An 18405-nucleotide genomic window follows, 5' to 3' on the forward strand; every position below is an offset into this window, starting at 1 on the left:
CTCACGGGTTATTCCAACTCGGTTCCAGCAATTTCGCAAATACGTCCATAAATATTTATATCAATTTTTATTTTTTTTTATTTTTGCAATATAATCTGATCAATTGTTTCAACTTAAAATTTGACATAGAGAATTAAAAGTTTGAAAAAACAGTTTTGAGGAGCATTTCAGCTGATAAAGTTTTGAGGCCAGAAAGTTCCCCATTGAGGATAAAATGCTTCTGTAAAAAAACAACTCCATAAAAGAGCTCGAATCCGAAAACTCGATTTAAAGATAGAGGCGTACTTGCCACTCTACCCCAATCTTTGGTGGTATAGAATCTATATTTTTGAATTATGTCCGACATTAATGATCCACTTGCCGAGGGCCTGTGCATCCCCGGGATTAGTCGGGGCTCAAAGAGACCCGGACACCCGGTGCTTAATCAAAAAAAAAAATTAATGATCCACTTGCCACCGCTAAGGTGAATTGAAATAATTGTTTTTACTCACAAAATTTTAAATTTTTTCAACTAACAAATACATTTTTAGGGAAAAAAAAAAGCTTAAACCAAATCATGTTCAGAGTACTCCTTAAGTTGGGCCAGGTATATAGAGCCTGTTTGGATGGGCTTATGCCTATAAGCTGCAAACAGCTTATAAGCTAAAAAAAATAAGTTGAGGTAGTCTAACTTATTTTTTTTGGCTTATAAGCTGTTTTCAGCTTATAAGCTGCTTTAGATAAGCTAAGTCAAATGGGTCCAATTATTTTTTTAAGCTTATTTTAAGCACAAAATGACTTTAAGCTGGTCAACCAAACACTCAAAAAAGCTGAAAACAGCTTATAAGCAACTTATAAGCCAATCCAAACGAGCTCATACTTCCGTCTCCATTATATTACCTCAAGTGTATTTAGTCCTTTAAGTTTGTTAAACATGAGTACCATTTTGTCTAGCAAACAGAAATCCAATTGAATCCCTACAACTAACAAAAACTGCTGCGCAAAAGCACGCGAATACAGTAATTTTCACTTGATAATTATTGTAGCCATCATTAGTTGCTCTTCCTTGACTCTTGACCTCTCCCCGATTTGGGTGTTAGAATCAAGAACTTCTAAATTTCATAAATAAAGATTCAGGAAAAAAAATAAAGCAGGGAAGAAGACCTCAATTGCGGTAGATCTTTTACTATAGTCATGCGCTTCGTACATGCAATTCCCATTAGTTTTATGGCCTTCGTTTGCATAATGACCAAACAACTAGTTATTCTGCTTTTACTACTAATAACAGTTACTACCCATAAAGGCCAAAAATCTTCTTCTGATGAACTTCATCGTAATATTCATTTAAGCTTATCTAACATTGAGACGCCAACCTCGATCTATTTTCCTCAGTGAGAAAGAAGTTGAACACTAGATTTTCCCTCACTTGAGAAAGAGAAAGCAAGTTAGCCAAACAATGAACCTGGTTTCTGTTCTTTGGCTTGAACAATATATTATCTCACTCTTCTAGGTCTAGCTTTGCTTTTAATGCTGTTATGACTTGTCAGAGGAAGGATTATTCCTTGCTATATTACCCATTAATTAATGTAAAGGATCGTCGTACGAGTTCATTTAACTTATTCTAACATTCAGATACCAAACTCAATCATCTCCCCTAAAAGAACAAAAAACAAAAAAATGAAGAGAAGGCAACAAACAATCTCAAAGAAGACAAGAAGAATATGCTGTAATTGGTTGAAACTGGATTTAGGTGAACCTAACATGCCATTGCGAACACAGCAAATCCAGTTTCATCATTGTATACGAATCAGTGACGATCGGGCCATGCAACTACCTTAAGGAAGTCGACCCTTGCATATGTGTCCCCATATTTCCGTATCATGTATGTCCCATGTTATTCTGTGATTTTGCTATCATGTCCCATCTCTCAAGGAACAACGTACTTGAAGACTAAAGAACCTTAACTTCCAGCGATAAAAAGTGACGCTACCAGCTGTCGCACAATCCATCAAGCTGCTTTTCCGATACCCTCACTGTTAGAATCCCGCTTTGGCATGCGTAACTATATGTTGCTGCTCATAAGCACAACCTCTGGGAGCATAAAAATGTCAAAACCATGTCCACGCGCTGCTATAACAGCATGGCAACTCCTGTCCATTTGAATTTTATGTAATGCGACAACTAATGGGAATTGATTTCATTAATGCAGGATGGCAAGATGTGGGCTGATTCCCAGTCAAGCTCCTCCCAATCATAAGAACACCCTTAAGTTCAATCCCAAGTGGATGTAAATTGGATTGCTTACGAACTTCCTATTCAGTATCATTCAGAAATACCCCAATTCAGATCGTCTTAGATCAGATCGTCATGAACTCCCTAGACCCCTTCTTTATCATTATCAGAAAAGAAAGAATCATGCCAGCCAAGGATCCCTGAGGAACAAAGATATCAGCCAAGTAAACTGAACTATTATGCCACAAAACATCCAACTTAACCGTATACAGCTCCCACAGCCAACAGGTCACAGCCCAACTTTGTACCAAAAATATCTTCCCATAGCATAAAGGCAGCCAGATAGAGGTAAAAGCACATCATTGAACCAAGCTTCCAGCTTTCATCTGCAAATAGAGAAGAACAAACTATGATGAGCGCACTATTTGCGAGGAAATTTAAAAAAAAAAAAAAAAAAAAAAAGAGAAAATTCCTTTAGTCATAAATGCTTCAGATAAACAAGAGACTCATGGAGACAATTTTGCAATTTCATATAGCATGGTTAGTTTTAGAACCGCATAACCTGACAAAGAAATGTGAAAAGGTAAATTTACCAATCAATCAGATAGAACCACAACATACATTGATCCTTTTTCTTATTGGCAGAAAGAGAGGGGGGGGGGGGGGGGGGGGGGGGAGCCTACACCACTTGTACCCAAATCCACACTTTGTGAAACAATTCATAGGGAAGGTAGGAGGGAAAGACAGAACCAATGAGCAATTCAAGTGGGACAATAGAGTGTCCATTCTTGAGCAATAGCTGACCCGAAAAACATGTACTGCTTACTCGACGGTGAGTCAAGATATCCTACCACCTCCAGCGCCTAGGTCATCATCTCAAATGCCAAAAGCTTCTTCTTTTGCTCTCAATTATCTTCCAACTTTACTCTTGAACTAAAACCCACCTCTCCTCGGTGAGCATTAAACAATAAAATCTCATCATCTCCATGGATGTACTCAAACTGATAGACCTCGGGAAAATCACCAACAAAAAGTAGGCATAGTTCAATTTTAACATTAATCTTTCATCTCAGCAACTTATCAAGCACGAAATCAAGTTTTCTCCACCTTCTGCCAAAACGAGAATGATTCCTTTACATGACTGCCACTCACCAACTGCAGGTAAAGGTCACCCATTCAGGCACCCAAAGCCAAATATTATACTCAAAATAAGTTAACCTCCACCTGAATACAAGATTACCGTACTGCCAATATATGTTGCTCGAACTCTTCGAAAATGTCAAGGGGTGCGTGTTGGACTTTCCAAAAGTAGTGTATTTATTTTTGGAGAATCCGACACAGTTGCGGCATCGGAAGTGAAGAGTCCGCGCAACTTAGCTGCAAAAATAGCTGCAGGTGAAAAACTACAGAGCATTGGCTCCGTCTACTAAAGATGACATGTGCTTCAACTACTACATAAAAGACCACAAGATGAACCAAGCATAGGAGGACCATTGTGTCATCCATTAATAAGGCGCCACTTGTCAGCAAGGTAGACTCCTAATTGCTTCTTCAAACAATAACTACTACGTCTCAATCCCACACAAGTTGGAGTGGGTTATATGAATCCTCACTGCCCATTTCGCTCCATTTAAACTCCGTCTGTGTGAGCTTGCTCACATTACCTGTCTAAGCTCAGATAAAGGAGGAGGGCTACGATAGGCAGGCCAATTTATGATGAATCCTCACAATACTTGCTTCTCCAGCCAAAATTAAAAATGTGCTGTCCTGTCTTGTTGAAAAGTAAATTTGCATCCCTCATACAAATATCTGAATGTCTAAGTGAAATACCCATACAATAAGTTAACATTGATTTCCCATTTGCAACCCAATAGGAACTTCCTATAAACAATTCCCTAACAACAGGGGGAAGCAACATTGGAAGAGACAACACAACAAAGGAAGCAAGCACTGTTAACAAAAGACAGAAAATTGAGAAATCTCAAAGCAAACTACTTCACACACTGCATTCCCAGTCAATGGAAGCAAAAGTTCCTTCTTCCTTATGTATTGCAGTTGTCTGATAAAACAAGGACGCGCCTCTCTGAAGGAACTAGACCACCCCATATACTTTCTATATAACTAGTAAAATGGAAAGGAATGAGTATGCAGCAAAACAATAAGAACAATAAGGGGCCATTTGGTTTGGGTTGTAGGGTATATAATCTCCATCTAAAATTCAGCATAAGTTTATACCATGTTTGGTTGGGTAGAAAGAAATTTAATCTCCACATAGAAATCAGCAATAATTTATACAATGTTCGGTAGATCTTTTTTGTTTTCCTCATAAATAATACATGTATAAGTTTTGCGGGATAGAATGTGAGTATTAAGTAATACATGGATTAAAATGCTAAAATGACCAAACTAACCCTCATAATATTAAGAAAAACTTTATTTTGTTTGGAAAGTAAGCAAACAGTTTAAACTATATATTATATACTAATATGCAATACATCAAACTAAATATTCAACAAGAAATGATCTCAACATTACATAATCCTTGTTTAACTAATCCCTACATAACTAATCCTTGCATAACTAATCCCTGCATATCTCGTCTTCGAACCAAAGGACTCCTAAAGGTTCAGAAAAACCCAGGATCTATAGGTTAGTGTATAACTGAGACCTAATCTTAGACTATTCAGTACCCTAAACATTAGGATGGTCTCTCAGCAAGAACTAGTCCTGATGAAAATAAAGCCATTTCACAAGCATACACAAGAAGAGCGGGAGCGATCTACATCTAAATATTCCTGAACATAAACGCACAGAGACAGAAAGAAGATAGAGAAGCACAGCCAAGTATAATCTCTGGTAGAAAGATAGTATAATTCAGGGGCCATCGAAACAGAATACTTGCCTAGGAATTTTGATAGGCAGTGATCGCTTGCCAATGTAGCTTCCACTGTCTTCACTCCAGATTTCGAGGACCACCTCAATGTACGTGAGCAACTCGTGTTCCAATTGCTGCAGCCAGGATGACTGGCCTTATGAACATTATGGCACGGCTACATGTTGAGCGAAAGGTTAAGGAAGGATTACCCAGAAGTTGACATGGATGCTGCATTTTCAAATTTGAAAGATGGGTTGAATCAGATCAGGGAGGTGTTTCAGCTCTCAACTCCAAGATTATGCAAGCTTCACCACTCTGCCTCTGTCCCCCATCTTGTAACCATGACTTCATTCCAAAGAACCGACGAGAACATGCCGATCTATTTTGAGCTGTAGCGGCTGCCTCCAATGGAACTGATAACTTGATACCAACGCACAGTAAACACAACACTGAGTGATATGATACTTCCTATTGGCACCATCCTTTCTCTCCAGTCCCCATAATGATTTGAGTTCATCACTAACCACCAACTTCATGGTTCTAACTCAAATGAAATTGGGATAAGATAGTAACAACAGTTTCATATCACTGCTGTGTTTGCAGCAGGTGACTACAAGAGCAGCATTTATGATAAGCATGCACTGCTTATCATCCCTTGAGAGTTGTTATATTGTTGTATAGTTTCTTGTCTCTTGATTTCTGCGAGTATCTGCTGGTTAATAATGGCTTATTTACCTTCATTGTTTTCATTTTCATAGTTATTTATAGCAGTTAATTCTCCTTTTACCATGACTTTCTTGTTTTGTTATTCCTTGCTTTCATATTGTTTTCAATACGCTTGATCATATCTAACCTTTTGTCTTGTCTTGTCTTTCTTTCTCTCCTCTCTTGAGCCGAGGGTCTTTCGGAAACAGCCGCCCTACCTTTCAAGGTGGGGGTTAGGTCTGCGTACACTCTACCCTCCCCAGACCCCACATAGTGGGATTATACTGGGTTTGTTGTTGTTGTTGTTGTTGTATGCACTGCTGCTGACATTCTTCAAAACCATCTAACCTTACCAAAGCCGCTTAACAAGAACCTCCACAATCTTCCAGGAAACAGGAGAGAAATATTCACTACCACGATCCTCACAGAGCATTCTACAATAACTACCGTGGGACATCATTCATTTCCACACTTTACTAGTTACTCTGGCCTCAAAAAAGTATCCTACATACTTGCATGGATAATACATGCAGGAAAGTAATATAAAATATGGAACTTCTTAAGGTGAGTCTATGGGTTCATATTGTGATGAGGGCTATTGCACTGCATCAGCTTCTTCTACCAGTATGAGTGCAAACATATATCGCTCAAGTAAGGTCCAAAGACTACAATCGAGAAATCACGGTGTTTCAATGTCCAAAAAGCAACTACCTCATGGTAAAGCTTCATATCCCAAAATACTGTCTAGTAAGCCAAACATTGGCAACTTCATATTCCCGTACAGTACACAGTACACCATCTACTAAGATAACTAAACGCTCCATCATACTCCCAAATCCATCAGCTAGTCCCTTGAGAAATGCTTCATGATAATACTAATTTAAACTACTAAGAAAATCAAATGCTCACAAAGCACAAAATGGACAATGAATATGTACGCAAAGGACTAGAACATTGCTAATTTAAACTATAAAGTCATAACATTAGACATTAAATAAAACAACCGTCACCATCAACTATGGAAGAGCCTGAATTACCCTATACAGTTTTGAGATAAAAAGCAGCACGAAGTACTTCAGTGCCCGAAGTTTATGGATCCACAGCAGAGACTAGAAAGTATAAACACAACTACAAGAATAAAAGCCAGGCTCTTCTTCCTATTGGACAGCAAGCGAACAGGAAAGAACACCTCAACGACGATTCATCTGAGGTTTCTCGAGTCCACCCCGTGAAGCTGAAGCAGCACCATACAGAGGACCCTTGTCAGCAGCACCCTGAGAATAATGGATGAATGTCAATCTACCAAGTCGACTCTACCTATGATGTTTGTGATGACCACTAAAATAGAACTCCCAATTCATGGGACTAGAAATATTCATACCATGCGAACCCCATATCCCTCGCCATAAGGTGCAGGAAAACTTGCATCATGTCTTCCATATCTCATCCCATATGATCCACCTTTAGCAAACAGATAATAAATCATTAACATAGGTAACCAAATGAACAAAGCACCCTCATTTCTTAAACTGCTTATCCACACTAGAAGGCAACTGTATGATCTAATTTTGTCAGTGGTGATCAAGAGCAAAAAGTTTTCAAGTCTACTGCTCAAACAGTAGAGGGTTAAACAGGTACAACTTGTAATCATTCTTCTCGCTACCTTTAAGTAAGGAAGTTTGAGGAAGGATTTTAAACAACTTTTACTTAAGGATTCTATAAAAGAGATGAAGTTATTCATCATGGCAGATATATCTCTTGATCACTCTGAATTGTAGGTTGTGTACTATTCGGTCATCACCTGGTTCCATTTCCCGAGGACAATAGCAGTGAAAACAAAAAGGATCATCTATACACAAATCTTCTCCTGTCTCTACGTTTTTTGGAGGGGGGGTTACTCGTTGGCAGGTAGGCCTACCTCTAACATCGAACAAATGGAACTAAAAGAGACCGTTCACTGCAACTCCAGAATGAGATTCTATACATGAGGTACAAGCACTACCAAAAATTACAATCACCAAAATTTCAGCAACTCCCAAGTCTTAAGGTCATTTAGACTCGAAGTGCAAAACTTGCAATCCCCTAAACAAAATAAGAAAATCATGATCATGAAATGAGTGCTAACTTAACTCTACAACTGGTTAAAAAGGAATGTTCCTAGCTAAACAGCTCAAGGGATTACCAAAATAATACTAACGAGGCTCATATATGAAGAAACTTATTCAATGGTCACTGCTAACCGCTTTTGGTCCAAAATCTTTGGGGTTGCTTCTTCCAATAAACGTTGGTTACATTTCTTTACCAGTAACCGGTTTATGGATGAGTGCTCTTGGAGTAGTCAGCCCAATACTGCAGAAGAAATTAAATGAAGTTCTCCAGCTACAAAGTATGGAAAGGTGTCTATAACTTCTCCCCCGGAGCCTACCCCGCAACCTAGAGTAGCTAGGAGGGAAAGTAAAATCAACCCTTGTTCATACATAGGCTTCTCTGGTACGAAATGGGCCACTTTAAATAGGTTCATTGCCCATAAAATTCCAAGGCAGAAATTACCAGTCATCAACCCTTCCCACCCACCTGAATGTTTCAGATCTCTGGATCCAAGAGGAATCACATGTTTTCGTAAGATATATAGCTTGTCAATGGGAGATTTTCACCCTACTACCAATAAAATTATTCACCTCTTTAAAAAGAGTGTTTAGGTCCAAGAAGAAGAGCTCCCAGATCACGCATAGGAGGGGGGAAGAGAAGTCCAAGGGCATGGAAGGTGGCCCCTTTAGCAATCATGTGGTTATTTGGAAATAGAGAAATCGGAGGGCGTTTCAAGGGGTGGAACAAGATTTTTTAAAATTGCAAAGTAGTCTTTTGTCTATAGTTTCCATTTGGTCTACTTATGAGTTCCCTATTTGTATAGAGGATTGGATCTCCTTTATTAAGAGCTGGTTAAGAAATAAGCAGAAATTTAATAAGAGACATTACCAAAGAAAATTACAGCAATGCATTCGCATAATAACAACTGGATTATGTTAAGTAGATCTTTTGCTATTGGAAATAAATGGCCCCTACTGAATCATTTGAAATAATTTTTGGATGAGAATGGTGTCTGATATATAACATCATCTTATCTCCTGTTCTATTTTCTTTTTCTTTGGGAGTTTCAGTTTGCTTAAATTGTATATAGAGCTACATAATAAAATCTAGTCCCTGTATCATGATAGAATAGGCAGGTAGTCCTATAGCTGCAATTTAAGGCATTATTCTTATTTGGTTCGAGGTTGTGTCAGGCCTAAAGATCAATCTTAGTAAACGTAAGATCACGGTGGGAATAGTAGATAACATTCAGGAGAATAGCGCAGGTGTTGAGGCATCTGGGACTACCTCTGGGAGCCTCTCACAAAGATCTCGCAGTGTGAAATCCGGTGATTGAGAGAGTAGAGAAGCGGCTAGCGGATGGCAAAAGAGGTACTTTGTCGAAAGAGGGTAAGGGAGTTTTGATCAAAAGCACTCTTTCTAGCATTCCTACATATTTCATGTCACTTCTGCAGGCCCCTGGCAAAGTGATAGAAACGTTGGAAAGATTTCAACGTAACTTTCTGTGGGACTTAGTGGAAGGCATTAGGAAGTTCCATCTTGTGAATTGAAGAGTTGTCACATACCCAAAGGAACGGGGAGGTCTCGGACTGAAAGATCTCAAGGTGTTCGATAAAGCTTTGTTAAGGAAGTGGATCTGGAGATTCGGGGTGGAGGAGCATGATTTTGGAGGGGGGTGGTAGCGGAAAAATATGGGATAGTGGATGGAGGACTAGAAACATTGTTACTCCGTTTGGGTGTGGTTTGTGGAGGAGTATCATGAACAGATTCGAAGACTCTTGTGGACATATCTTTTTTAAAGTTGGGGACAGAAGTAGGATTAGTTTTTGGGAACATAAGTGGAGCAGGGAGATTGAGTTGAAGGAAGCCTTTCCTAATTCATATCGAGCTTCATGCCAGAGAGATGATAGTCCAACAAATCTGGAGGTCTCATGAGGGTGTTACTCACTGGACATAAGATTCAGAAGGAACCTTCATGATTGGGAGACGGAAGAATTTCACAATTTGATAGAACTTTTGTATGGACTAGACACACCAAAAGACTGATCGGATATATGGAGATGGCGGGAAAGTGGTGACGGCTTATTCATAGTTAGCTCTTATTATAAGAGTTTACTGATTCGGGCGCCAAAATGGCACGTTGTTGAAGCTTAAAGACAAAAATGGTATGTCCTTTTTTTTATACCATAATAGGTTTTTCGTTCAGTGTCCAACGAAATGTTAACAAAAGTTAACGTTTCCGTGAATATTTAAAAAAAAAAATCGTTACATGTCTGGCAAAAAACAAATTAATTTTTTTTTTCACGCCAGAATCCTAGCGAAAAACAAATTCAGAATTTCTTTTTTCCTTTTCGCTGGGCATGTAGCGAAAAGGTATTAACCTTTTTTCTTTAATTTTTTTTTTTTTACCGTTTTCTCTGGGTTGAAACCCTAAACTCCACACTTAACTCTATCTCCTCACTGCCGTGCCCCTCTTTCTTCATCCTCCATTCTTTCTCTTCTTCCTTTCTCCATTCTTTCGCTTCTTCTACGAATCCAACACAAGTATGCCTCAACTTTTGCTCCATAATCTTCTTCAAACGATTGTGAGGTAATTTATCAATTTTCTAACTTTTTACATATATTATTTAATTTATATGAATTATTATGCTTTAATTTACTTAATGCATTGATTTTTAATTTACTTAAGCCAAGTAGTTAGTTTAATTATTAATAATTGATGGCAACCAGCGAAATGTTTTTTTAATAACTATTAATTTATTTTTTCGCATTTCGCTAGGCAACCAGCGAAATGTGCTTATTTTTCTTTATTTTTTTTTTTACATTGAATGCTTACATTGAATTGTTATGTTTCAATTTACTTAAGCCAAGTAGTTAGTTAATTATTTATAATTAATGGCAATTTAATATATAGTAACAACATACATTCCTTCAAACCTAAATATTTAAATTGCATGTGTGGTTTAGACCGTTCTGCACTCTATATTTTTCCATAAATAGTCTTCCATAATACCTCATTCATCTCACCACGCTAAAACAAACTCTTTCAATAAATTAAAAAATATATTTAAAAAGTTATAAAATTGACAATTTACCTCAAAATCGTTTGAAGAAGATTATGGAGCAAAAGTTGAGGTATACTTGTGTTGGATTCGTAGAAGAAGAGGAAGAAGAGAAAGAATGGAGGATGGAGGAAGAGGGGCACGGCAATGAGGAGAAAGAGATAGAGTTAAGTGTGGAGTTCAAGGTTTCAACCTAGAGAAAATGGTTAAAAAAAAAGGGTTGATACCTTTTCGCCACATTCCCAGCGAAAAGGAAAAAAGAAATTCTGAATTTGTTTTTCGCTAGGATTCTGGCGAAACAAGAAAAAAAAAATTGTCTTTTGCCAGACCTGTAACAAAAAGTGTTTTTTTTTTTTAAATATTGACGGAAACGTTAACTTTTGTTAACATTTCGTTGAACATTGAACGAAAAACCCACTATCATATTTAAAAAAAAAAAAAAAAAAAAAGAGGCCATGCCATTGTTGTCTTTAAGCTTCAACAACGTGCCATTTTGGTGCCGGACTCAGAGTTTACTAGTGAGAGACGAATGTACTTTTTCCCATGAATCCATTTGGATCCCTAGAGCACCAAGCAAGGTTTGTTTTTTTGTATGGTGGGCGGCAAGAGGTGCGATCTTAACGGCAAAGAACCTAAGAAAGAAAAGAATCACCTACGTAAGTTTGGTGCTTTATGTGTAAAAGTGTAGGCGAAAGTGTCGAAAATCCTCTTTTGCATTGCAAGGTAGCTAGTCGGTTATGGAGGGTGACCCTCAATTTGTTTGTGATGCAATGGGTCGTGTCGGGTTCAGTGAAGGAGGTTTTGCAAAGTTGGACTCACAGAAGAGGGAAGAAAAACGTGAGGGCCTGGTTTAGAAAGAGAGGAATATGAGGGCTTTTGAAGGGTTGAACTTTTAAAAAATAAGACAGTGGTCCGAGGAAGGGCCGCACCTCAAGGGATGTAATGTAGACAGCTTACCTAATGCAAGCATTAGTGGTTGCTTCCATGGCTCGAACTCGTGACCTATAGGTCACGCCGAGAAACTTTACCGTTGCTCCAAGAGTCCCCTTCAAAGGTTGGAACTTGATTTTGTAAGAACGCAAAGTAGTGTTTTGTCTCGTTTCTTTTTGGTGTACTTATGAGGTCCCAATTTATACTTTTTTGTTGAGAACCATATTTTGGTGTAGGCTCTCTTCTTTTGGTAAATGGCTTGTATGTGGGATTTCCCACAGTTGTCAATAAAATTGCTTGCCTTATCCAAAAAACAAAGGCATTATGTAATGTCATATGCTTTATGGGATTGAAGAAATCTAATCCAGCTGTAAGGAGGAGGTCGTTCAAGAGAAACTAGATTGTGCCTGCAATCGCAGCCTGCTGCAATGAAGATGGGGACTCGTGGTAGTAAGCAATGGCATTTAACATATTAAAAGAAGTATGCGTAGGAGAAATATAACTGGCACTTAGCCTACAAGTGAATAACTAGAACTGACCTCAATTTTCAGGGCTTACGGAAGCTCGCGCAAAGAAGATTTACAGGAGAGAGGAAAGAAGTTCCCCATATAGGAATTAGCTCAGCAGACACCCTAAAGTCCAAACTTTAGTGCTTTCTCAAAGTTTCCAACACTTTAAGTCTTTATGGACTGTGGTAAAAATGAACTAACGAATCTATTTAGACTCTGTATCATTTCACCATCAGAAAGCCCCCAGACTCGAGCATCAATAGTTTGACTTTCTCTTCTACTACATGCCAATAAAGGTAAAAGGGGAGGAAAGGGCAGAAGTCATTTCTACATTGGAGTGTGATCAGCTCCCAAAAGCAATTGGAGCAGCAGAAAAGACAGTACCTCCACCACTAGAAAGGAAAACATGTAAGCTACCCTTCACAGGCTTAATAAACTACTAAGAGCATACCTGCAGCCCATGCTCTACCATCAGAACCAGAAAGCTCAGCACGTAGCTTCTCAACTTCGCGTGCCATAGTGACCAAGTTTGTCTCCATTGCCTGTCTCTGATCCATGAGTTCAACTTTAGCCTTATTCTCATACTCAATAGCAGACCTAGAAGTCACGATAAAATTAATATAAGGGTTACAACTTCTGATGGTCACCGAGCAGCTTTGTGAAGCAACGGCATTCCATGCTAATGATTTCTCCAGACACAGAAAGAAACAAAATAAAAGCAGATACCTAGCACGCAAAAGCTCCTGATGCAGTCCATCAATCTCGGCCCTTAAATGGGGAATCTGTTGGCTATCAGCTTGTAGCTTGGTAAGATCTTTGGTGAGGGTCTGTACCTGGCCAGAGAGATCCAGCTTAATAATATTAAGCCTCTGAACTTCAGCACGGAGTTGTTTAGCCTCATTTTTCAGAGGTTCAGCAGCTCGAAGATCTGCTTCCAGCTTCAAACCCCTTTCAATTAGTTCCCTAGAGCGAATTTCATGCTCCGCCTGAATATCACCTATTGCAATATTCATGCGATGAAGTTCCTCCTTCGCAGCACCCAATTCACGTTGCAGAGCAATTCGATCTTCAACCAGTCTCCGGTTTTCACCCAAAAGTCTGCGTATTTCAACATGTTGAATTTCAAGTTCTTCCTCCAACAAGGCAGGATGAGGCATGGGTCGAGGCATAGGAACCCGGGCAATATGTCCTTCTGCAGGATAGCCCCGTCGGTTATCAAATGCTTCCCGAGGAATGCGATTCCTTCCTGCCATCTCACACAGTGCTGTAAAAGAGTAACAATAGCAAAAAAGATTAGACCACAACAACAAGAAACAATCATCTCGGAAACAAGTAATGATACAGCAGTTCAACTAAGCCTTAAACAAAGCAGGAAAGAAAAAGCAAGTATATCACTGCCTGGTGCGCATTCCAAAGAATTTACTATGTGGAAACTAAGGGATCAAAGTTCAAAAAGACTAACAAAAGATGACTCGGGTGAAAATAATACGAAAGTCGCCGATCAGTGAAGACAGATTAACATGTAACTTGCAAGTACACAGAATGACATCCAAACTTCTGGAAAGACAAAATCTAGTAGAAACGCATTTCATTCAATTAAAACAAAAAGGAAATGCATGTAAGTTACAAAAGATAATATGGAGTAAATTTAGGAAATCCAGAAAAAATGGGGTCAATCTGTTAATTCCCCTACAAACTAATGATCCAACTCAATAGCTCGATTGCACATCAAATATACTTCTGAATGTTGGTCAACTTAAAACAAGTTACTGCTGCAAGACTAGGGATGGCAACGGGGCGGGGCGCGGCGGATTCGAGCCTACGCGAGGCAGGGCGGGGGGGCACATTAGCGGGGTGGGGGAACACACTAGCAAGGCAGGGCTGGTTGAAGCAATCATTTTTAAAATTCTTCACAAGGCAGTTGCGGGGCACACGTTTCATATGGGACATCTATTCCGATTGACTCCAGTTCTACATAGATGAGTTGGGAATTCCTATTCTGGAAAGAGTTAAAAAACAAACTGCACTACAACAACAACAACAACCCAAACTGCACTGTTTGTATTATTTTTTAAAGTTTTCCCCTTCTTTTTTTTCAGTTTTTCCCTTTCTTTACAGTGATGTATTCCCTTTTGAGATCTTAATTTAATATTTCTTTCACTCATATCAATCTTTTTTGTTTGTCGCAGACGTAAGAAAATAGTATTACTATGATAAATAGCGCTCCTCACTTCAGTTTTCTTTTGTCCGAATGGAACGAAATGAAGTAGGTTCATATTATTGATTTAACTAATATAAGATTAGTCTCTTCCGCGCTATCTGAAACTGCCAATAACAAAAACTCCTATTTTTAAGTAACAGATGAGTAAACTGTGCTCGGGCACAGGGATCGAAACAGTGTGGGCGGTTGCAATGCGGGTTCAACCTAAACCCGCAAAGATTCAACGCGCCCCACATAGCAAATTTTTCTATTTTTAACCCGCCCCGCCCTGCCCCGCCCCGCAACCCCCCCTCCTCCCCGCTTAAAGAATCAGAAGGATTAGTCCGCGATTTTAATGCATAATGAAATTAGTCAGATGCAGATTCATGGTTATCCAATCTATAACTCTTTTTCCAAATCCGACAGGTTTGATAATAATTTAGTATTCAATTGCTATAATAGAAATAAGAGAATGTTTATGTTAAAAAGTTTTAATTTATATACATAGATAATGTAAACTTTTTTAGTGCAGGTAATCTATAATTGCAGGTTAGTTACTATTTTAATTAAGTTATTTAAATACTCGATAAGTGACATGAAGGGGAGTCTTGGAGCAACGATAAAGTTGTCTCCGTGTGACCTATAGGTCATTGGTTTGAGCCGTGGAAGCAGCCACTAATGCTTGCATTAGGTTAGGTTGTCTACATCACACCCCCTGCTAACGTGGGATCGTTTGAGCCACCGGGCTGCCCTTCTTTCTTTCTTTCTTTTTTTAACTCGCTAAGTGACATGATTATATAATTATTCAGTACAATGTCTAAGACTTAAACTCTATATTAAAATGTAGAATTACAACCTATCGGATTTGATTATGCATTAACGTTGTGGACTAATCCTACTGATTCTTTAAGTGGGTCGGTTTAAAAATAGAAAATTTGCTATGCGGGTTGAATCTTTGTGGTTTTAGGTTGAACCCGCACCGTTGCCAACTCTATGCAAGAGCACAACTTACTCATCCGTTACTTGAAAAAAAGAGTTGGTTTAATTGGCGTTGTCAGATAGTGCGCAAGAAAACTAACATTAGGGAACATTATTTGACTAATCTTTGCCTGCTTAGATGTGACAAGCATCCCTTGTTTTTTTCAAAAGAAATTAAATATATACAACAAAATCATCTAAATCTTATTGCGATTCTTTTTCCGACGTGTCTTGGCGGGAATATTAAAAAAAGCCATTCATGCCTAGGAAAGTTAATGATCACACGATGTAAGGACTACAGTATATATTAGGAGTTAAAAAACAGCTAGTGAGCCAAAAAACTGAAAAGCAACAAAAAGCTTTCTTATCAAGCAAGAAACATTCACAAAAAAAAAAAAAATGAACTTTGCACAGAATTACAAGGTTAAAAAAAACGTTTAGTTTCCAAAATCCTTAATAGTAGTAGATTAATCAATACTCATCCTTAAATTCCCAGTCTATATATACAGCACAAATAATTTCAAAAAAAGAATAAAGATCAAAACCCCAGGTTGTTCAACTTTATAAAAGGACAAAAAATATACCATGAAACCCTAAAATCTTCAATCATAACAATTTAAATAGATTCCTGAAGTAAACAGTACCGAAAATTTAAACGATTGTTAAATCGAAAGTAATGAATTAGAACTGAGATTTGATTTTATACCTAACGAAAATAGAGAAACTTGATAGCGAACAAGATGGTGTAGAGATGCCTTTGTCACCGCCGCTATGTAGAATTGTTTGTGAAGCGTTTTGCAAAGTGGCAGAATATATATTTTAGGGCCTTTTTAAAGGAATATAGTCGAGGGGAAATAAGAATAAGAATAAATTACCTTTGTCTTATTCCATGAAAATAAGATAATATTATTTATAAAATTAAAATTAAAGGTGTATCATGGTTAACTCCTAGACCTTGTGGAATTGGACTTATATTGAATATAGGAAAATGAATGAAAGCAATCTTTTATTTTTTTCTTTCACAAAATAGAATTAATAAGATCAACACGTCGAAAGATATGTGTATCTCATCTTCGCGCAAAGGTCGCGTTACTCTTTCCTGTATTGTTTTCATTTTTATCGGATGACCCTGAAGAAACAACACATGAAAGATATGTCTTTGTGCATAAGTCATATTAATCTTCTCTGTATTGTTTTCATTTTTATCGGATGACCACGAATAGTAGACTTTCTACAACGCAAATTCGTTTTAGCGTAGTCAGTAACTTCTTGGTAGTGAATGCTTTGTTTTTCTTTCCTAGGCATTGAATGCTTCAAGATTAAATGACAATATCAAATACACTAGTAAATTTGTCCGCGCTCGCGCGGACATAAAATATACCAATTATACTTCTACCATCTGTGCATCTCAATATTTGAAGAACAACTTTGATTAATGTATTTGAATTTGTTACCTTTGTAAGTGGCATCAATCACCATATCCTAATTGATTTCCTACAAGTATTAAAAATCTGTTCTTTGTTGTGACTTTAATTTCTGAAGTCTTTTTTCAAATATTTTTATCATTAATAACTGCAGCGTGGTCATATTTTCTTGTTGAATGAAGTTCAAAATGCACAAAATATAAATAATACTTCAATATAACTAAAAAGTGATCGAAGAACTTCACCTTCTCCAACATACTTTATAACAAACTCTTGCCGCTTGATATCTTTATTGCCACAATTGGAGAGCCACATTTTTCAGTCTGCATGTTACTTGTCAACAAACTTAACCATCATATATATAAAGACGACAAATAGAGACGTTAGTTAACACAAAAGAAAAAGAAAGAACGAAAGTAAATTGGCAAATGGAAGGATTACAAAAATGTAGAGATCGACATGAATTAACACAAAAGAGAAAGAATACCACAAAATTAATTGGGAAATGAAGTTGGAACACTTACCAGAAATTTACTACACTGATGAGATAATTGTGATTATGTATTAGATAGAGACGTTAGTTAACACAAAAGAAAAAGAAAGAACGAAAGTAAATTGGCAAATGGAAGAATTACAAAAATGTAGAGATCAACATGAATTAACACAAAAGAGAAAGAATACCACAAAATTAATTGGGAAATGAAATTGGAACACTTACCAGAAATTTACTACACTGATGAGATAATTGTGATTATGTATTAGATAGAGAAATCACAAAGAACTTTTCAGTGATGTAAAAATTTATGACTTGTTTAATTTTCAGAAGAACATAAAGTAAAAGATAAGGTGAAAATGTAACATCCTTTATTTTCTATCAAGATAGGTTACTAATCCCACAAATGGATCGAAGCGTGGGACATCTAAAACTTTACGTGGAGAAAAGAAAACGAAGTAATGAATCATCCACTTAAAGGCTATTTAAGAGCTATTAAACCTAATTAATATGATAGAAACTTCCCTACATGAAACGGTTATAATGGAATGCAATAATATGGGAAGAAAGAGAAAATAGAGAAAAAGGTATAAATTTGAGGGAAAAAATTAAATACAACTCATAGCTTAAGAGTTTAAAAAGGCAAAAAAAAAAAGATAAATACTCTATCCGTCTCAAATTATTGTCGCATTTTATTTTACACGCCCCAAAATGTTAATATTTAAGCACTCCCATTCTGAAATAAAGCGTCAACTAAGAGTCAAAAAGGCTTGCATTTGATTGGTTTTTGAAGCCACCTTATAAACTTCCTTCGATGGAACTGAATTTTTTGCTCCCTAACCTTAATCCTTTAATCTCTTCCAGTTTTAAATTCTCGTGAAGTTCTTGAATTTTCTTATCCTTCTCTTTTGGTGAGGTGAAAGAATCAAT

The 18405-nt window shown here is 37.5% G+C and overlaps 1 protein-coding gene across 2 annotated transcripts; it reads right to left on the reverse strand.

The window, feature by feature from the left end:
- Positions 1-1519: 1519 nt before the first annotated feature.
- Positions 1520-16424, reverse strand: LOC132633458 (protein FLX-like 3). Of its 2 annotated transcripts, XM_060349888.1 has the most exons (5): positions 16265-16424; positions 13107-13644; positions 12832-12977; positions 7173-7252; positions 6725-7065 (listed from the first exon to the last, which is right to left on the reverse strand). In XM_060349888.1, exons 2-5 carry the CDS (start codon positions 13631-13633, stop codon positions 6982-6984), a joined length of 837 nt encoding a protein of 278 aa, XP_060205871.1. In that variant the 5' UTR covers positions 13634-13644; positions 16265-16424; the 3' UTR covers positions 6725-6981. The 2 variants fall into 2 exon arrangements, with proteins under 2 accessions (XP_060205873.1, XP_060205871.1); XM_060349890.1 differs by lacking the exons at positions 6725-7065; positions 7173-7252 and adding an exon at positions 1520-2597.
- Between the last annotated feature and the right edge of the window lie 1981 nt (positions 16425-18405).

Source organism: Lycium barbarum, chromosome 3 (assembly GCF_019175385.1).
Source record: "Lycium barbarum isolate Lr01 chromosome 3, ASM1917538v2, whole genome shotgun sequence".
NCBI lineage: Eukaryota > Viridiplantae > Streptophyta > Magnoliopsida > Solanales > Solanaceae > Lycium > Lycium barbarum.